The sequence below is a fragment of the Cylas formicarius genome, unplaced genomic scaffold (genome assembly GCF_029955315.1).
Source record: "Cylas formicarius isolate icCylForm1 unplaced genomic scaffold, icCylForm1.1 PGA_scaffold_8__14_contigs__length_24414737, whole genome shotgun sequence".
In the NCBI taxonomy this organism is placed as follows: Eukaryota; Metazoa; Arthropoda; class Insecta; order Coleoptera; family Brentidae; genus Cylas; species Cylas formicarius.
This window is the reverse complement of record NW_026844361.1, coordinates 787,552-809,939: the sequence shown is the minus strand read 5'-3', so window position 1 is coordinate 809,939 and position 22,388 is coordinate 787,552. Positions and strand designations below refer to the sequence as shown.

General features: G+C 37.3%; 1 protein-coding gene across 4 annotated transcripts in view; it reads right to left on the bottom strand.

Moving 5' to 3' along the window:
* Positions 1–22,388, bottom strand: part of LOC132706699 (eukaryotic translation initiation factor 4E transporter-like) — a 43,898-nt gene that overhangs the window by 12,785 nt on the left and 8,725 nt on the right. For 3 of the 4 annotated variants that reach the window (XM_060678176.1, XM_060678178.1, XM_060678179.1), the window contains exons 1-7: positions 12,646–12,920; positions 9,606–9,765; positions 8,887–8,989; positions 5,875–6,046; positions 5,628–5,811; positions 2,625–3,114; positions 617–974 (exon numbers count right to left, since the gene is read on the bottom strand). In XM_060678176.1, the coding sequence (XP_060534159.1) occupies positions 617–974; positions 2,625–3,114; positions 5,628–5,811; positions 5,875–6,046; positions 8,887–8,989; positions 9,606–9,765; positions 12,646–12,754 (1,576 nt within the window). In that variant the 5' untranslated portion in view covers positions 12,755–12,920. Of the gene's footprint in view, positions 1–616; positions 975–2,624; positions 3,115–5,627; positions 5,812–5,874; positions 6,047–8,886; positions 8,990–9,605; positions 9,766–12,645; positions 12,921–22,388 lie in introns of those variants that run through there. The other variant, XM_060678177.1, reaches the window with a different exon arrangement.

Here is a 22,388-nt window from a genome sequence, read left to right as displayed (position 1 = left end):
CTAAAATAAGTTGAAATGCCATTGGAATTTGTTGCGATTCCTCCGAAATTGGTTGGAATTGGTTCGAAATTAGCTGTAATTCCACGAAAACTAGTGGAAATTCCTCCGAAATTAGATCAACTTCTTCAGAAATTTGTTGAAATTCGACTGGAATTCCTCCAAAAATAGTTGAAATGCCATTTTAATTCATCCAAAATTGGATGTATTTCCACTGGAACTGCACTGAAATTCTTATGAAATTAGTTAAAATTCCACTTGAACTCTTTCGAAATTAGTTGGAATTCCACTAGAAGAAACATAAAAACTATGATTTCGGGCGAAAGGCATATGTTTAAATTGTGAAGAGCGAGGTTTTTTGCGAATTAACAGTGACGTTAGATTTAACGACATTTTCTAATTTCTTGATTTAGCCCAGAATACTATGAAGTTCATATTCAGTAAATCAAATTGGTTAAGTTCTTCAATTTTATATAAAATAAATTGTTATGTTTTTTTTATTATAATTAACTAACTGAACAATAAATCGTTACCTCTCCCCCTTTTGCGCCCAGAGATTCTCTAAAGCGAATTCCACAACACCTCGTATAATTTCCCTGTCTACCCGCCCGAGACTGACCTGGCTGCTTGCCCTGACCGAAATCCCTGCCGATGTCTGGCTTGGAGCCCATCTGGAGCATCTCCATGATGTTGAGCGACTGGCCTACGCCGCGCTGCAGGTGTTTCTGGCCGAACGCGCCCACATTGGTACTCGCGGCCGGCGATATGGGCGCGAAATACGAGTCCGAATCGCCGGGCGGACGGACGCCGATGGTGACCGAGCCCGACTCGTTAATGTCCTTCAGCAGGTCCTTAATGATATGGTTGTCCTCCTGCATCGACGAGCGGCAGATCGACTCCGCCCGTTCAGGGCTGTCCTTTTTGAACCATCGACTGAACCGCGACGTGCCCTTGTCGCCTTCCCCGCCGACCCCGTTCTTTAACGCAAATCGTTAGCGTGTACAGGGTGTACATTTAAAATTCGACAAAAATTAGAAGCTACGAAGTTTACAAGATATTTTTTCTGTTCCGATCCCGTCTTATGTTATTCTAATAGGACAAAAAACTGTTCTTAAAGCTTTTGGAAATAAATATTTGAGTTTAAGCTTTACACCTAGTAAAACAGGGAAAACAATTTTATTTCTACACATCTCGATGACTTTTTAGTTTGAAAATACATGATTTTTAAAAGGTTTTTTTTTTCAGTTTGTGTTTTGAAGGTCATTTTTGATCATAATTATAATTTTTTTTTCATGACTGAGGTTGACTTTAATAATATATGTAAGACATGTTTTGGGTAATTTTTGAACAATTGATTTGATAACTGAAGTAGACACCAAGGCTGCCTTTAATAACATAAAACATCTCTCAAAGACATACAAAATATTTTATCATTATAATTTTACTTTTCTTAAAAATAAACACCAGAGCTGAACTTAGTAACATAAGATATCAGAAAAATATCGAAATGTTTTTGGGTAATTTGTATACAATTAGGATAACTGAAATAGACACTAAACCTGACATAAACATAATACGTATCAAAGATAACAAAATATTTACGGATCATTTTTTTATTATTATAATTTTATTTATTCTTGTATTTGCATATGTTTCAATAACTGAAATAAGAGAGAGTTGGCATGATCTTTATGTTTATCGCATTTGCATAAGCTTCAGTAACTAACATAGACTCCGAACCTGAGATTTGAAAGAAATCGAAATATTTTTGTAAAATATTTAATATTTTTTAATAAAATAAATAAACTAAAAATATTTTGGATTATTTTTTTATTATTATAATTTTACTTTTATTACATATGGTTCAGTAACTGAAATAGATACCGAAGGTGCCTTGAGTAAGATAAGACACTTGAAAGACATCGATCTACTTTTGAATAATTTTAATAACTGAAATATCGGAAATGACTTTTAATAACATAACAACATTTCTTTGTTGTTCTGATTTAATTTTTTCGCGCACTTGCAAATGCTTCAACAATTAAAATAGATACCAAAGCTGCGTAAGCTGCTTAAGGCAACTGCAAGACATCGAAACGCATTTGTTATTATAATTTTATTTTTATTATTATAATTTATTATATTTCATTTTCGTCAATCACTGAAATACAGAGTAAAGCTGCCTTGAATAACTTAAGACATCGAGATGTTTTTGGGTCATTCTTGCACTATTAGGACTTTTATTTTCTATCGCACTTTAGACACCGAAGCTGTCTTCAGTAACATAAGACGATATCTCAACGATAACAAAACATTTTTGATCTTTTTGTATTATTATAATGTTACTTTTTCTTGCATATGTTTCAATAACTAAAAGACACCAAAGCTGCCTTTAGTAACATAAGACATCTGAAAGACATAAAAACATTTTTGTATAATTTTTTGCTATTCCAATTTTATTTTTTTGCGCTGCGTTTAATAATATAACACTACTGCAAGACACCGAAACGTGTTTGTGTTGACCGAAATGAAGACTACTTGAGAAACAGACATCCAAAAAGCTACGAAACGTTTTTGGATCACCTTCGTGCTAGTTACGTATAAAATTTAGTAACCCTTCCACTTACCGCCAGCAAACCGGTGATGTTCTCGCACTTGAGGATCTCCTCGAAACTGTAGGAATGTTCGTTGGGCGGCCGATGGTCATCGGCGACGCCCGTTTCGTCGGCGCCTTCCTTGGTGGACTTTCCTTTCTGCTGGTCCATCTTGGCGCAGTCGTGCGGGTTCGGCGTGGACCTGCCCTTCGGCTCGCTCTTGTCGCCCTCCGCCCTCTCCTCCGCGATGGTCATCTGCTGCTGCTGCTGCTGCGCCTCTGCGTTCTTCTTCTTCGACCATTCTTTGGCGCGCTCATTCGCGCGTTTTACCTGCGATGACGACTTCTTCTTCAGCGGTTTGTCGGCGTCGTCGAAACCGCGCAGCTCGATAGTGTCATTCTGGGACATCGGACCCGATGAGAACCATTCGGGTTCTTCGTCGCGGTTCACCTCCGAAAAACGACGCCGCTCGCTGTAGCGGCCGTTCCTCCTGCCGCCGCCTCCGCCCTCCTTCTCCTTTTCCCTGGAACGCGAGTTCGCGACACGTTTTACCATAACCCAGGACGAATATATGAAAAATCTCCCCTTTGCATTTTACATGGTTTAGTGATTTATTTATCTATTTAATGAAATTCACAACAATATTGGCACCGAAAATGGTACGCATATTTCGTCAAAAAGACCTGTCAGAGCAATTGCGTAGTTACGTCATAGCATGATATCATTATCTAGTTGTCATTCAATATATTATTTGTCCATGGTCAGTTTTCAAAATCCCCCAACGTTTTGGTGAAAAAGAGCAAGCAGCCCTAATTTTAAAACTTGTGGATTATTTCGCTCGAGAAAAAAATGCAGGGGAACCGCAGTGTTTTAAGATGGTAATATCTAATGAGACAACCTTGCTCAAAAATGATTGACTTGATGCTTTGGGAAAAACTAACTTATGTAACTTTTTTTAATTTAAAAGATTGTTTAGTCAACAGCTGTTGCCCAGTCTTAGTGAACCTTGATTCATAATAATTGTCAATGCATCGTATCACTGTGGACTTGCTGCATCAATAGCTAATCAAAGTTGGGACCAAGCAGTCTCTCGTCGAGTTTAATGAAAGGCCAGCTATGGATGTAAGTGAAGCAACACTTGGCAGAAAAACTGCATAGTTCGTAAGTATTTTTCTTTGAATATGAAATTTTTCAAAATATAATCTTTTAAGAATAGAAAAGTTGGCATTTCTGGTGCGTTTTGCCGCTTCCGCCTTGCCTTATCATTGAATTGAATCATTGAATATGATGCCCAAATGGGTTCCATCAATCTTGTAACTGCTGTACTGTGTTTATGGACTGCACTTGCTAAAGTAAAATAATAATAATACTTCTGATGGGGTATTCATAATACTTTGTTTCAAGTTTCTCCCGAAAAAATAGAAGAACTATTGTAGGCACACAGACTGCCTGATAGGTGAGGCTTGGGATGGGAAAAGTTGACGAAGTTGTTCCATAAAGTGGATGGACACAGATCCAATTCCTGTGCTCGATGGAGGATGAACTCATTCGAGTCTTCCTCAATGCTACGCTCTACAGCAGCAATAGCTTTTTCTGTACGCACCGTACGGCGTCTCTGGGGATGCGAGTTATCAATAAGAGTAAACGTGGTGCGAAAACGTTCCATGGTTAATCGAATTAACTGCTCTGATGGACGATTTTGTCGACGATAAAATGGACGTAGTGCGCGATACGTATTCCGCACAGAACCATTATTTTCGAAATAAAAATTGCACTATTTGCAAGCGTTGTTCAGGCGTGAGTCTACTGGTGATGAATTGCCAAACCAAACTGAGAATAAATCACTTGACAGCTGTTAAATCGGTCGCCATCTTGAACAGTAATGCCCACTTAAAGTTCTATACATCGAAAAAAAAAAACACCCATTATTTTTATAATGGTGTGAATTACAAAAAACTATTAAAAATGACTGTTGAAAACATAGTGCGACAGAATTGAGTATATCTTGTCGAGTCTTCTGTCATTAAAATTCATATAACTGGGTACACCTGAGATTTCTCTTTTATTTTTAATAAACGACCCAAATTTTTTAGGATCTTTTTTAATGTCATATTCATTTTTCAGTAGACAGCTTTTTAGGAGACCCTAATTTCATATTTTATCTTCAACCTAAGGCATTTAAAATGTTGCAATTCTGAGGGACTACCCGTACTTCTGAACCTTTTGTGACATACGGCTTTCTTTTTTATATTATATTTCAATTATGTAAAATAAACGAGCGATGATACTTATTATTAGCTGACTTTATAAAACGAAGAACGTATATGTTAATAATTTCATACAGTTTAACATAATACAAGGAGCAGGCGGACTCAACGACCGATTCATGGGAAAGAAATGACTAGTTCAACTTTCAAAACATATCAAGCGAACATTATCTTTTTTTAAAATTAAAATTACTATTCAGTAACATAGGAAAGTTGTTTTCTATATAAGGAGGAAATTGAAGTGAGGCAAGAATTGCAGGACGATGATCATCTTGCTGAACCAACACCTTGCACGTTCTACCATGTTGATAGTAGTAGCAGGACTAAATCCAAAATTTTAGGTTCATACAGTGCACGAAGATGCTAAGCAATCTAACACATTCATTTTCTGTGCCACTGTTTAAGAAGTCGGAATATGCAGAGATATTGAAATCACCCAAAATACATAAATTTTCGCTATACAAAGTCTCTAAAGAAACAAAACAATCAAATAAGTTTTCGAAAGTGACTGTATTCACAAGTGGAGGCCAAAATAAAAATTTTAAAATAATCAAAACTTGCCCTCACCAGTAAAATTACCACTCGAGGTAGCAGTTCACCTCTGTCGAATTTATCTTAGACGACGTAAGATGTATACTCGAAAACCCCCACCACTTTATCTTAAGTCCAAAAACGAGATTTAGACTTTAAGAATTACTTTTCGAGATATGACCGCCTTAATTGACGGTTTTAAGGGCAAATTTCCAAGCATCAATCAACTCCAACTCACCTATTCGACTCGAACTCCCTGCCGAAGGACCTGCGTTCGGCGGCCTTGTCCTCCCGTTTCTCGGGGCCCCTGCCGAAGCCGAAATCGTCGGCGGAGTCGGATTTGTCCCCCAGGTCCCACGAATCGCGCAGGATGCGCCCGCTCCCAATACGCCGGTTCCCGGACTGCTGAATCTCCCGTGCCCCTAATAAATTCGGACTCGAGTTAAAAAAAAAAAGCGAAACCAATACCTCGATGGGACACTAACCCATGTGGGACGACGGATCCTTTTTACCTAACGGGCTGTGAGCACGATTCTGACGCGCCGTTTCCCGATTGACCGGCACGAAACACCCGGAATTGAAGCTCCGCCGTTGGGGGCTCAGCACGATCCCGTCGTTCTCCTTGCGGATACGATCCCGCGGGTCCCCGGAACGTCGCTGCGCGATCAGACCAATTGTTAAAATATATGGAAAAAAGGTTTTAAGAGCATAGACCCGGAAATGCAAATTTTTTGAAGATACAATGTTTTTTTTATCACAACAAATATTCCCTCGAGTCCGTTGATAATGTTCGGCAATATTTTTCAATTCTTGGGAGGGATACGAAATAGACCTCCAGTGAGATGATTCGTACTAGCTGAGGAGTTGTTTGAACATGAAACACTCTTAATTCTTTTAAAGAAGGCGATAACGAAAACACTCCCCAGGCTGATCTAAATAGAAGTGTTCATCATTGTTAACTTTGTTATGAGTAGAGATACAAAGTCGGTTAAACTAGCAAACTAGAAGCATTTTTTCCACTGATTACTGAAGAACAATTAAATGTAGGGTTTTGGAAAAAATTAGGAAAATGTACTCTTTTTATATAGAACACCCTGTATTTTTTTTTACTCTAACGTTCGTAAATCATAAACAGTGGTTTATTTTTTCTCTTACTGCTCCTTTAAATGACGCCACAAGAAGAAATTAAGTATGATTATATCTGGTGTAGCAATACATTTATTGTTGAAGATGGCTGTCAAAAATTAATGTGTGCCTTGGAAGTTATGCGTTGGTGCACCGTGTTATTGGAAATGGAGATTCTGATGGGGTCAAGCTCATCTGAAAAACCATCCAGAATTTCAGTAATAATTTCAATGTACCACTCACCGGTCAGCGTGCCATCGTAAAAATATGGATCAACAATGCTGATGATGATGATGATTTTTTGGATTATAAATTCGAGAACTGAAAATTTTGATTCGTCAGTCCACAAAATATACCGAAAATTATTTATTTTTTGGAGACAAAATTTAACATACCAATGACAAAGAGTCTTCTCTCTGCATCCCCTGCCAAAAGCACCTGAGCTGGTTGGAATTTATATGGGCAAAATCTGTGTATTTTTTTAAAATCCTTTGGACAGTATTAAAGGATAGGTTACAGTCTTTGACTAAGTCTCGAATATAATAAATTTTGTTCGTCTCCTTTATTTCAAAAACGGTTTCGCAGAAAAAATTGCTCATGCGGTGGAATGCGATGTGGATATAGGCTTATGTGTCGTTCTCTCGCCCTTAAAGACGATTTATTGCATACCAAATAGCATTTTAATATGTCGCACTTTTCTGCATGTGTAAAAACCATTTTTCAATAAGTGGTACAGTAAAATTAATTTAAATTATTAATAACAATTGATATAACAATAATAATAATGAACACAATAAAACTAATTTTGTATTTGACAAGGCTGTCATTATTTGGCAAAGCCTTCTTTGCTTTTTGCTAAAAGCAAACGAAAAAAAATGATTATAAATGAAGGCGTGGAAATTGGTGATCTTGGATATGCTAAAATAAAACAATAAAAATGGGATTTTATTTCGCAACCACTTATAGCCATATATTCCAAAAGAGAAATGTGCTGATAATTCAGTTATTTTCAATTTTAAACTAATATTGTATATGACCTTTTTTGTTCTGTTGGTGATTTACTAACGATAGGTCAAAAAATATGCAGGGTGTTCCGTTAAAAAAAGTACATTTTTCCTATTTCTTTCCTAAACCCTACATTTAAATGTTTTTCTGTTTTCACCATCAAGTGATAAAAAGTTTTTACGAACATGAGCTCGAAAATGCACAGTTTTCAAGACACAATCTTTTTTAACAATTTTCAAACATTTTTGCTAATGTTTCTCAAAGTTTTTTGGTAATAAATCTCAAGTGAGAAGGTGTACTTAACATCATCGTGTTGTAGTGACTTTATGGATGGATGTAATAATTTTAATCTATAAGGGCTAAATTAGACTCTTAACCCATTTATGCCATATCTCCTAGAAAGGGGCTATGATGTAAAATCTTGTAAAGTCGATATTTTGGTAAAATACGGTTTTTTGAGCATAGACGTCGGTATCCAGTATTACGGCACACAACAAGCTGTGTGTGTTTTAATTACGACCGTGAGTACGGTAGTTAGCGCAAGATACTTAGGTATATTTTTTATATTTTTTTATATATTTTTTATATTATTAAACATTATTAGATGTTCGCTTGTTTGGCAGGTTGACAGTTATAATACTATATTTTGGGTAGTGTATACGTTAAGAACATTTTGACGTGTTTCATGGTAAATTTGTCTTTTAAAACAATAGTTATTGACTTCTTTACATTCAATATTAGACAAAATGCGCGATATTTCAAAATCTGTCAAAAGTAACCCTATCAACTCATATATTTGATTTAGAAAAATTGTCGACCTGTCAAAATTTGACAAATAAAATTTTTATTATATATTATTGATTACAGAATCGGAAGGGTTAATAAAAATGCTCCAAGTTTGGTAATTTAAACTTCATCGTGGGATCAATACTAACAACGTTATCCATTTAGTAATTTATAATGGGACATCCTGTACATCCCGAGGAATAGGCGGTTCCTTAAGAGATCTTTTTTTTTGCTTCTTTGTAAAAAAATGTTTTTCTTTTAAACTGCACTTGCTTAAATTACAACCTATTATTTATAATGTATTTATTATCCGTTTACTTGTTATTTTTCTTCTTTTACACCATTGTTTGGGAATGTCTTAAATTTATCAAAAAAAATATTGACGATATAACGAAATGTAATAGAGATACAAAGTTGAGTAAGGAAATATTTTCTATATAAGAGGAAGCCAAAATGTTTGGTACATATGCATACCATGGCATATTAAAGAAACGGAAAGAATTACCGATTCCTGCACTTTGGTTAAAATTAAATATGCTTTATTATCATTTATTTATTATTATTTTTAAGTCTTAACTTACCCTATGGTCGGCCCCGTCACTCGCTTTGGAACCATTCTCGGAAGGCGTCTCCGACTTTTTCCGATCTAGGTTCCACTTCTCGAGCTTCAGCATCGAGTGAGACCTACGAAAGCGACAAACATAAAGCATAAAAACAATGCGAGGCGTATATTTTTGTTTTAAACCTCGATACTTTTTCTATTTTTCAATTAAAAGTACAACTTTTGGCGCAGCGCAAACACCGCCGTAAATGAGCGAATTTATTTCTTACTAAGTGCTTATCAGTAAGTAGGCTTTGATCTGTACCTACTGTGACAATAACCATATTCCTTTTACGCTTGAAAATTAAGCCAATCGAGCTGTCGGTTTGGATACACCGTTTACACAAAAAGTGAACGCAACGAAAATGGGGTTATGCCGAACTAAAAATTCTTAAATGTCAATTATTTATTAACATTCCGGGGGCAATTGGCCCGACCAAATGAAACGCGAAAAGGAAAAGAAGAAGAAGCTATCCGCGGTCTGCCAAAAAGGTTTGTGGCTACGACAATTAAATCGGCGGCTGTGCTTCGTTTAACCGTTGTCGTCAAGATTACTTGATTACCAGATGAAACAAAAGGAAAACAAGAAAAAGCTATCCGCGGTCAGTCAAAACGGTTTGCCACCACGACAATTAAATCGGCCCCGGTGTTTCGTTTAAGGGTAGTGGTAAAGTTTACTTGATTAGTGGGGATACGTACACTTCGGCCGGGTCTAAGAACGGCGGCTTCCTCGTGGAAGCGGGCGACTTGCCGATCTCAATCAGTTCCTCTTTGGTATAGCGAATCTTATCCTTCTCCCTCACGATCAAGATCGCGGGATCTATTTCACCGACGCTCATGCCCTGGATCAGCTCGTCTTCTGAAAGAAAAAGGAAACCATATGAACGACCAAACCATCAGACAGGGCTTGGTCGGAGTGCTTTTATATCGTGATTCACAGCACTTACAAGAGCTTTTCCTAATGTAAGTGTAATGTAATATCCGCAGCTTAGCTCTTTTTATCCCCAAATATGAAGAAAAGAATGTAATTCTCAAAACAAGTTGGATAAAACGCTAATAAAATGGTATTACTTATGTTTATTATTCTTTTTGCAATATATTCCAATGGCGCGAAATGAGCCGAAATTTTTATATTGTGACATGCTTAGCTGTTTTAAAATATTTAGCATTACCACTTATTTTTTCATAAAAAATTAATTTTAATCACTAATTGGCTCACTAATCAATTGTTGCCAATTAACTAAGTTTATTTATTATTGACGGATTAAAAAAAAAGAATAAAAAAATATCTTTTTTAATTATCAAGATCGCCGTGATAACAAATGTTTTTATCTGACCAAACGCTACACGCACCTTTTATTTCGTTATTCGATGCATGTCAAAGTCTATTGCCTACCGTTTTGATATGTTAAATATTTATTGCAACCCACTGCCTAGAAGAAATCGACTCGTTAGGAACGAAATAAAACATTATTATTTCAACACTTGCTACTTAAATAATTGTCTGACGAACCTAATTAAGTTATAATTTATAATAATTTAAAAAAAAACGTAGTAATGTCTACTACGGAGTAATTTAGTGCCCGTCGAAGGTATTGTAAAAAAATAATAGATATAAATAATAACGTTTTATTTTTTAAATACCATTTGGCATCCTAAATAATCAATAAGCGTGTTGTATGCTATATTCTGGATAATTGGACATAAATAACAACCCGGAAAGTGCAAAACTATTCAAAAATAAAACTTTTTGAGCGTTAAATCCTTGTATTCATATGTTAGGTTAGTATAAAGATATTTAGATGCTGTTTTCACTGAGGACCCTTATTTGACTTTGACTATCTAATGACTTCGTTGCGTAAATTTTTTTTTCAGATTTTGTTTTTGCGGTTTGTCGGAAGCTCCATCTGGTGGCACTAATAGCAGGATTCATACCCTAAGAAGGCTACCATGTTTATTAAATTGAATCGCACCTTTTTGAGGTAGAATAGACTTACTAATTCCAACATAGCAAGGGGAAGTCTGGTCACGAAAAATAATATGTATAAATATTTTTAAAAACTCTCTGAATGACAAATTATATAAAAAAGATGATGAAATATGTTCATGATCATCAAATCAATACATTATTTATTAACCAATCACCAGTGAGAACAAACAACACAAGACATAAAAAATCACAGTGACACCAGAATCACGACCATGTCAAACAGTCTTGACATATTTGTTAGTTACTTTCAAATGCGGAAAAACGCGATATGTTACCTATTTTAAAAATACATGAATGATTATGCGTTTGTGATGTCCAATTTACCACCACTCAGAAAAAAAAAAGTTTTAAAATGCACAAAAAATCGTATTGTAATAAATTAACTCTTTCCTACAATTTAACTAATAAAAATAATTTTTAGGTACGTTTGAAAATACTTTTTTTATATTTTGATTAATTTGTTTATAATTTATTAGTTTGGTTACTTTAAAACATCAACGATTTTCTTTTTTCCTATATTAATGTATTTATTAATTGTTTATTACAAAGTTCGTTTCATTTACAGTAAGACTGATATTATTCATTCAATGTCGGGGCAAATTTGCCTGGAACTAAAAAATAAGACCTTTCTAGTCTAAGGATAACAGAAGACTTTCCTTACACTTTATCATGATGGCTTCTTTGTTTTAAATCTATTGCCCGTTTAAATTGTTATTTTAAACATTTAAAATAATATTTTATGATGCTTTGAATGGTTTTCCTTTCAATCCAAATGCAGATAATACTTTTGTTTTAATAAGAATAAGTAATAAAAAATATCATGCACATTTTAGTTTCAAAAGACATTATAGAATCATATAGCACCATCGAAGCAAAATCGTATTTAATTATCATCAAATCGTTAGCGTTTTTTTAATTTTACATTTTTTTCTCTGAGTGTACTCGCCATTTAATTTGGATGACCAAGGGTTGGAGAAAGGTATTAGTTAGTGAGGAGTAGAAATTTATTATCTTCGGTAGTCGTGCTGCTCAGTTCATACATCGGCCCGAGAAGAAAAGGCTTGACCCCAAGTACGTTTCTGGTTTGGGGTTTGCCTTTAAAGTTTATATTCCCGTACGATAACGATCCCAAGCACACTGCAAGAATAATTAAAGAATGATTTACTACAATTTTTTTTAAATGGTCAGCGCAGTCGAATCGTTGAAAAAAAATCCGGTTAAAAAATCTCAAATAGGATCAATTATGATAAGAAATCCAAAAAATTTGGAAGTCTATATACGATGAAACAATTTTAAATTTGATATCCACGATGCTAAAAACATGCCAGCGAATTATTGTGAATAAATGATACTGGATCAAATACTGACTTCCAATTAATTAATTTGTCACCATAGACTTAATATTAGGTTAGTCGCTTTAATTTTGTCGGGGTAAACACGAACTTGTTATTTAATTATATAATTATACACATACTATTTTTTTAAAGAGGTATATTCATTAAAATTTGTTGATTGTTCATACCAATATGTACTTACAACATGTAACTTTTTCCAGAATGCGTTATAATTTCTTATGTATATTCTGGGAATATTACTTTGCTATGGTTACCACTACATATTATTGCAGAAGCTGATTAAAGATAACAACCACGCCCTCTGGTGGCCATTTCAGGAACCCGAAATTAATTAACAGATTAACTAATAGAATAACATCCCTCACCCGGACACCCTGTATATTGTTTCACTTACTCCAAGATACTTTTTTCACTCGCGTTTTTTGCTGCAGGTGCTGCGCTGCGGAGGGGTGAAAGGGCGCGACCCGGGCCTTGACCCGCTTCGAACCCCTCGTTTTCGCCATTTTCGCAATATATAAAATCACGGGGACACACACACGCACGCACACGATAAAGACGTAAAAGAAAAAACAAACAAAAATTTCAAACTGCAACGCAATCCGTTAATAGCGAGTCGGCAAATGAAATTTACCACGATACTAGTAGCTCAAAAGGGCACGTCCGAAAATAGCAAACGGACGTTTAAAAATGTCCGATGCGAATAGAGCGATAAAGGAATCGACAAAAAACCGTTAAACTTTTTTTTAGGGGGAAAAAACCGAAGATTTCGAATGGTCTACGCTCGGACATTGATATCCCCCTAATGTACTGGATGTCTCGTTTTGGAGCACTTTTGCGGAAGTATCCGTTAATTGTATCTATAGAAAGTTGAGGTTTTCGCGACAGTGTACCGCTTTTTCGTAAAACTAAAAATGCAGTTAACAACACTTTTGAACACTTTTAGCATCGAAAACAGACCTAGCTGGGTGAATAACGAAATAAGGGAATACTCAAAATATATTGGAAAATTATATATTAAATACAAAAGAACAAATCGCAATAAAGATCTTCTATTATACAGAACTGTTCATAATTGTCAAATCTTTGGTTATGGTTCGATTTTGATTTTTTTTTGTAATTACATCAACTTGACGACATGGCCAACTGAGACTCATTTTTGCCAAATACCGAGAAGGGCTATTAGGGATTGTTTTGAACATAATTCCGTTTATAACAAATATTAAATATAGGAAAAAAGAAAATCGTTGATATTTTGGTAAATTGGACATCACAAACGCATAATAATTTATTATAAAATACATATAACGTACAATTGTTATTTAAAATATTTTGATCAAATTTAACTAGTCAATTAAGAAGTGGTCATTTGAGAAGCCCCAACACTAGTCCTGAATAAGATTTCGTTGACACTTTATTCTTAAAGAAATCCCTAACATTGAACTGATGTGGCTTTTACTTAAAAAATAAAATAAATAAGAACTAAAAGTTCAGATTTTCACGAAATTATATATTTGACATGACAAGTATTTCAACAACACCGTGTCTTTATCAAATGTGATCAAATTTGATAAAGACACGGTGTTGTCGAAACAACTTTTAGTTCTTATTTATTTTATTTTTTAAGTAAAAGCCACATCAGTTCAATATTAGGGATTTCTTTAAGAATAAAGTCAACGAAATCTTATTCAGGACTAATGTCTGGGCTTCTCAAATGACCATTTCTTAATTGACTAGTTAAATTTGATCAAAATATTTTAAATAACAATTATAGAGTGATACCATTATTTACTAATATGTATTTTATAATAAATTATTATGCGTTTGTGATGTCCAATTTACCAAAATATCAACGATTTTCTTTTTTCCTATATTTAATATTTGTTATAAACGGAATTATGTTCAAAACAAATTATTACTTCCTTATTACAGAGAGACGTTTTTCCGTTCTCACATAATCAAAAGATTACTACATGAAAGAAACATGAAATATTTTGAGGGCGGTTGGTTATTACTTCTAAAAGATTTCTTTAACATTTTAAAAAGATAAGAGGGTCTGCTGTCATGTTGTGTGCCGTTTTTGTAACCGTTTTCTTGTTGGGTTTTAGTAATTTTTATATGGACTGTATATAATTAAGCATTACCAAATAGTGCAACCAACAAGACGTGAAAGATCACACCTAAACATTCTTAGTAATTTTCTTTCATTTTATTATCAATAGGTAGGATTGAAAAAAATCAGTTCGTTTTATTTAAAGTAAGACTGATATATTAAAACAAAAACATTATATTTTATAAGAAAACCTGTTTGCCTAAAACTAAAAAATAGGACTTTCTAGTCTAAGGATACCATTTGTGACGGTTTCATATTTTAATGGTAAAATTTAGCATTTTTAAAGTACAAGTGCTGGCACATTTGCGAAGTAACGGGTTTATTTTGTTAGTACCTTGTAGAATTAATTGTACTGTCCATTTCCTTCACCTTTTGCTGTTTGGCAAGTGCTTCTTAACAATTAAAATTCTTGTTTATTAGGTTCATATTGATTTTGCGATTTGAACACACGTTCTTTTGTAGATTCGGTTTCTTTAGTTTCGGACTTGTACTCCCCGGCCAATTGTGTTGCCGAACCATAAATATTTTATGCTGCAACGGTTGTGTGCGTGGCACCTTGTTCGCTTGGTTTTCTCTTAAGTGACACCGGTTTACTGAGAGATACTAATGCAAAAAACAGAGTATTAGTTGCGCATTAGAAGAAGTCATAACCATTACCATCTGTCACCCTATGAGACTAGGGACCACATTTGCTTTTCATTGCTTCGGTATTCCTTGGCGAGCCTAGTAAGCATTGTTTTGTTTCTTAACCTATTCTTGCTCGATTTTCTGTGACTGGCCGTCCGGTCGCCACCGTAGATAGCGTTCGGGTAGTTCGATCCCGTTGACGCAACCTCGATTCTTTGGCACGGGCCATACGGCCATCACCACAGATATAGTTCGGTTGTTCGTTCTACTGGCGGCGTACCGTCAACTAGGTTGGCAAGAGTGGCGTTTTCCCTCTAATTTTTTTGTGCCCGTTTAGCCTTTTAATAAAACTGGTTGTCTGAATCGTCCGGCATTTTGTACGCTAGCTTTTGAAGCTTGGGGTTGTGGCAGGTTTTCTTTTGTGTGACCGATTTCTTTTTGGGCCGGTAGTGCTACCCCAATAAGAGTAGGATATGTAAATTGGTCACTAATTTATGATTTCCCATACTTTTGGATCTATTTGGAGTTCGGAATGGGAATCTTCCTCAACGAGGGATTTTGAAAAGAATTGTCATTGCCCCACATTTCCAGAAAACCCTCGAATCGTGGTAAGTTACCTTTTGGAACCATTTCGCCACCTAATCAGTGTTCCTCAATTTATGCCGATTTTATTTTAGATTTTTTTTTAATTAGTATTGTACGTATTGTTGCTCCGTTTCCCGCAAACCTTCCACGTGGTTTCTTCTTTCACCGGAATACCAGACCAGACTTGGTGTCTTGCAGTGTATGTTGTCTCTTGGGTACATGTTTAGTTGTGGAGTTTCCCCTATCGAGCAGCCGGCTTTCCGGACGGACTTTGCTGGGTTATCTGGGACTGCCCATCTGCGGCTGTTCCACTAAGCCACCATTCCATCTTGGCTTGGTTCCCGGGATAGTGACAGACAGCTGTGTAACGTTCGGGACAGCTTGAGGTTTGGGTAGCTTAAGTGGTCTGTTCTCTTCAAGAACGGTTTGCGGAACTTATAGTCTTAAATTATAGTGTCTTACATTCTTTTGCACCGCCAAAACTTGAAGGTAAGATTTGACACTCACACCTACCACCAGGTAGGAGGAAATAAATTATTGTTCGTGATTCACTTGTTTATTTCCTTTACGGGTTGGAACCTCGGGTTGATAAGTTTACCTTTTTTGAATCACGTGGCGCCTACCTACCGCCTTCCGGGACTGACCGAGGTGCCCTTCACCGCCTTCCAACTTGGCTTTGATTTAGTTTTTTTTTCCTACTTTATTAATTTTTCTTGATTGTTAATGAGCTAGCCTAGGCATTGTCTTACCTCACTATTAAATTACGAATTTAATTAATTAATGCGTTTCCTTTTCACGACCCTGAGATGGAGAGATAAGAAACTGGCGCCCAACTGAATTTTTTTTTTTGAGTGTGTTCAAAATCTTTGATTCTCTTCAAGTTTCGGTGGTTCTTTTATAACAAGTTTGTATACATTGCTGTTTTGCTGCTGTTCATATTTGCGGTTTAATTAATTAGTGTTGTACATATACAGTTGCGATATATTGTTATTTATTAATTTTTGATTGTGTGATATGTGGACGATATCTATACCAGGTGGATACATTTTTTGGTATATATCCCTTTACTCGTGGAGTATAACTGTTGCTTTTTTTTTTCAAATCGGAGCACTACAGAATTTTTTGTATATTCAATATCGGTAAAGTTGTATTTATGTTTGCATTGGAAAACTATTATTGTTAAGAATTTTTATTTGGAGGTGTCAAATTTCACAAAATGCTAGTACTTGGCTGGTGGTTATAACGGTGACTCCAAAATTGAGAGAGCAGTGTGATTGCAATCCTCCGACCTCTTCTGTGATTTGGAAATTTATTTAAAAGCTTTTGGAAGTAATTACCGATAGTCCTGTGTATTTTGCTACATTTTCAGTTTATTTTTCACGGATCTTAGTAGATTATTACTATTATTATTATTTTCAATTTGCGGCTTCTTCGATCAGCCACAGGTGGCCTAGTGCATCGCGAGTTGTGTGCGGGTGGTATTTTGTTGGTCCATTATTTCTTTTTCTATTTTCCTTATACCAAGAAGGGGTGGGGAATTTAATTATTTAAATTTTAAATGGAGATTAATCGGCTTAGCAGTGATGAATTGACTTGGGAGTTAGCTGCTAGAGGTTGTGATGTGGGGTCTACAGTGGATGAAAAGAGAGCTCAGTTGCGGGAAGCATTTCAGCGGAACATTCGGGAGGATATTAACATCCATTTTGAGCCATCTTCTGAATTGGGCATATGTGCATCTAAGTTGGATGAATTGGTGGGCCTTATTCAAGAGTTTGATGCGGAGAATAGAGAGAATGAATTCAAGAAAATTTACAGCAGGCTAATGCATGTCAAAAGCAGATTGCACAGAGTGGTAGCTGAGGGTCAGGACTTGAAATCGAACAAACAAAACCTGATGTTTTTATTGAGTGGTTGTTTTGATGCCTTGCAGGGCGCGAATCACATCGCCTGCCTTTGCCAGACTAGTGTTGGAGCAATGTGCACAGAAAATGAATTTATTCATCCGGAGAGAATGGATGCTCCTGTGGGTAATTTGATAGATCTGGGAGGTGCAGCACCTGATCATAATCCTACTTTGGGGAGGCCGATAGACTCTGGATTATCACGATCGCTTAATAATGATATAGATTCCAACCTTACAGGGAACTCGTTTGGAGATGCAAGGAGGCGAATAACGGAATTTGAATTGCAGAATTTAGCTCAAACAATCAACCGTCGAGCCTGTACCCAGTTGGCCGATCGGTTGGCCGCATTTAAAATTTGGCCGATTCCTTTTACGACTGAGGAGGCAACTTCTAGTACTCGTCGAGTATCATTTGCGTCTAATGCTGACTCATGCGCGGTACCAATGATCCAAACGTGCTTTCAATCCGGAGGAAACAGTACTTCTAGACCAAATGGCAGCATATCGTTAATTACAAACCCAGTGAGTCACATTGGTGCACCGTCTCATGCAGGCTTGTATAATGAGAGAGATGTAGAGCATTTGGCGGAGTCAAGAGGAGTGACTGAAATTCAGTTGTTCCATTCAGCTTACGAAATCTTGAGAGGAGATGCACGAGATTGGTATACGCCCCGAAGGCGGTCGTTCCTTGACTGGCCCGATTTAAGACAGAAGCTCCGCGATGCATTTCTGCCTCTGAACTACGACGAAGATTTGTTGGACGATATTAAGAGACGTACTCAGGGTCAAGATGAACGATTGTTATTATATGTTACAAGGATGCAAAATCTTTTTATGAAATTGTCTTCTAGGAAGCCGTCCGAGAGCAAGAAAGTTGTGCTCAAAAAACGAGACTCAGGGGAATTAAGTGGTCGGTTGGTGTCCCCTGTGAATGTTTCGACGACCGATAATGTACACACTTCTGCTTTTCTTCAGAAGCAAGCATTGATTGATTACGTAATATCCCATTCAAATCAGGATCAGAGACCGCATATAGAGGTTACCGTTTTGGGACATCCCATTCTGGGTTTGTTAGACTCTGGGAGTAGTGCCACTTTAGTTGGAAAGTCAGGTTATATGACATTGATGCATTTAGATTTGAAGTTGGATACCTCTCGGCAAACGTTGTGCTCTGTTGCGAACGGAAATACTTGTCGGAGTATTGGATCCGTAAAGACGTCAGTCAATGTCCCTGATGGGGAGGGTGTCTATTATAGATGTTTTGGTGATACCGGAGCTATCAGATAACTTAATTTTGGGAACCGATTTTTGGATTTCAATGGATTTAGTACCGAATTTGAGAAGGAACGAGTGGCGTTTTGGAGAATACCATATGGTGGAGGTTTGTGGTATTGCGGACGAGAGCATTTTGACTGAGGACCAACGAGGAAGATTGAACTCTTTAGTGGATGAAAAATTTGAAAGAATGAGCAAAGGTTTGGGGTATACTACAGTGGCGACTCATGAGATTGTCTTAGAGGAGAACGTTAAGCCCATTAAACAGCGATATTATCCCGTTTCACCCTTCAAGCAGAAGATCCTTGATGAAGAAGTTAAGAAAATGCTTGAAATGGACGTCATCGAGCCTTCTAAGAGCGCTTGGTCTTCATCAGTACTTCTTGTGCCCAAAGAGGACAACGCCTATCGATTTTGTGTAGACTACAGGGCACTTAATAAGGTTACTAAGAAAGACGCATACCCTTTACCATACGTTTCATCAATTTTGGACAGGCTGCGTGGAGCCAGATATTTAAGTTCTATAGACATTAAGTCGGCATTTTGGCAAGTTGGAGTGAAGGAGTGTCGAGAGTATACCGCATTTACAGTACCACAACGGGGACTTTTTCAGTTCAAGCGAATTCCGTTCGGGCTTACTAACGCACCGGCAACTTGGCAGAGACTTATCGATGCCGTCGTCGGCTCAGATTTAGAACAGTATGTTTTGGTGTATCTGGACGATATTATAATAATTTCTCCCGACTTTGAAACGCATTTAATCATTTTGGGTAAGGTATTTGATCGCCTAATGAAAGCAGGTTTAACATTAAACCCTGGGAAGTGTAAGTTTTGTATGCCCTTCCTTAATTATTTAGGATTTGTAGTTGACTCTAAAGGTCTTCATGTAGATGTCAGAAAAGTTGAAGCCATAATGACGGTTCCTCCGCCCAAGAATATTACAGAGATTAGGAGATTTCTAGGTATGGCTGGTTGGTACCGAAGATTTGTGCCAGATTTTTCCACCCTGACCGCGCCGTTAACCAAATTGACCCACAAGAATGCCTCTTTCGTCTGGGATAGCAATTGCGAGGCTCCCTTTAATCATATTAAAAATGCACCTGCTTCAGCTCCTATATTAACATGTCCAGATTTCTCGAAACCCTTTGTCCTTCAGACCGACGCTTCTGCTTATGGACTTGGCGCTGTTCTGACCCAAGAATCGGGCGACGGAGAAAAGGTAATCTCCTTCTTGTCACGTTCGTTGACAAAACAGGAGCGTAATTATTCCACTACTGAGCGTGAGTGTTTACGTGTCATCTGGGCTGTCGAAAAACTGCGCAATTATCTTGAAGGGAGCCATTTTACTATTGTCACGGACCATGCTTCACTCATTTGGCTTAATAATCTGAAAGACCCAACCGGAAGATTGGCCAGATGGGCTCTTCGTTTGCAACCCTATGATTTTGACATCGTACACCGAAAAGGGAAAGATAATGTCGTTCCGGATTTTCTTTCGATAAGTGTCTCGATCAACGTGGAAGTTGTTAGTACGAGCCCTGAGCAAGTCCTTGATTTTGGCAGTAGTACTGATGCGTGGTATAGGAAGATGATAAGTAATATTGAGAGTCGACCGGAGCAATTTCCTCAATAGTGTGTGGAGAATAATATTGTATATAAATATGTAAAGTGTCCGATTCCAGAACTTACTGCGCAGTCTGACTATTGGAAGATTGTAGTACCCAAGGATCACCGAAATAAAATCCTTAGGAAGTATCATGACGAGCCCGTTTCCGGTCATGTTGGAACTTATAAGACTTATTGGAAAATTCATAATAAATATTTTTGACCGAAGATGAGAGCAGATGTAAGGAAGTATGTTCGTAGTTGTCGCATTTGTGCCCAACACAAGCCGGAGCAAAAGGCCTCAGCATGTCATATGGGTACACGACCTGAGATAAACCGGCCATGGCAAATGATAAGCCTTGACTTTATGGGACCATATCCCAGAAGCAAGAAGGGCTACTCCTACCTCCTATGTCCATTATGGAGCACTACTTCAAGCGCCCTGTGTCGTTTCGTGGAAGAGCAAATATTTCTGGTGTATGGAGTGCCTCTGTTCCTCATTTGCGACAATGGCAAGCAAATGAGAAGCAAGGAATTTAAAGCCTTGTGTTCCAGATATCATGTGAAAATCTCGATCCTGTTGAGCGGTACAACAAGATTGTGAAACCCATGGTTTCCATCTATGTGGGAGAGAATCACAAAGAATGGGACAAAAATCTTGCTGCAATTGGATGCGCTATAAGAACCTCTCGAAGTGAAACCACAGGTTATACCCCATACTTTGTCAATTTTGGACGAGAGTATGTCGGAGATGGTACCGAGTATCGTTATATGTTTAACAATGGTAATGATGATCGAGTTGAAGTACAGACCGAGATGAAAGCACGCGTAATAGGTTATAGAAAACTTTTTGAGAATGTCAAAGCCCGTATAGCTAGAATGGCGGACCGATCCCGTAAAATATACAATTTGCGTAGGAGACCAGTTCACTATCAGGTCGGAGATCAGGTTTGGAGGAAAAATAACGCGTCGAAAGACCTCAACGCTAAACTTTGTCCAAAATTTATAGGCCCCTTCACGGTTAAGCGTAGAATAGGAGGTTGGACGTATGAGTTGACGAATAGTCAGGGTAGGTCGTCGGGTGTTTGGCATGTTAAAGTTTTAAAACCTACTTATTTTGCTTCTGATGACGATTGATTTTGTTTTGGTGAACAACTGGTTTGGATTTACAATCTATTCTTCAGACAGTTGTTTTCGTGGGTTAGAGGTGGGTTACTTACTTATTAATAAGCACTGAAGTTTATGAATTTTCTGTCTCTAAACTTTTCAGTTGCTGTTTGAAGGTTGTACATCGATGCCTCACCAGTCTGTTATTCTTTTGACAGATTTGGTAAGCTTTTTTGTATATACTAAATCATATTGAAAGTGTTGGAGAGTTATCATCACCAATAAGGTAGGGCTCCTGCGAGCTCTCACCTTTTCCTTCCCGATTAGTGTCCTTGGTCTTGTTATGCCGGGTGGATCTTGCGCGGCCGCGTGCGTCGGTTTCGCTTGGTGGTGGAGGTGTAATCCTGTGGGCTGTTGTGAGGGCTAATACACGTGACTTGTTTACCGCTGTAGTAACCTGTGCAATTTTAGCCTACTAGGTCGACTTAACATCGCGGAATATAGATTACCGACGGCCTAGTGTTACCACTCTAGTCTGGAGGTTTTCCCTTCTGCTCCCGGTGGATTCGTCGTTGCGCTGTTGTTGGGGATCACTTGGGTATAGCTAACCTTTTTTTTATTTTTTTTTTTCGTTTTTTTTTTTATACGGCTCTCTGGCCCAATGGGTGTCGTGCGGTTTCACTGCTGCGTCTCGCAGGTATGTGTTGGTGAGTGCGATGGATGTCTTTGGCGTGGAGCTTAGTATTGGGGGGCTCGAGATTGGCCCGAATGGTAGCTTCAGCGAGCCAATCAATTTATGGGAGGTCTCGGCTACTGGTATTCAAGTGGCCCGCCTTAGGTGTGGTAGTGTCTGATGTGCGACAGTAGTGGGTTAGGGATTAACCTGTCAAAATTATTCAATTGGTATTAGTGGATGCGCAGACTC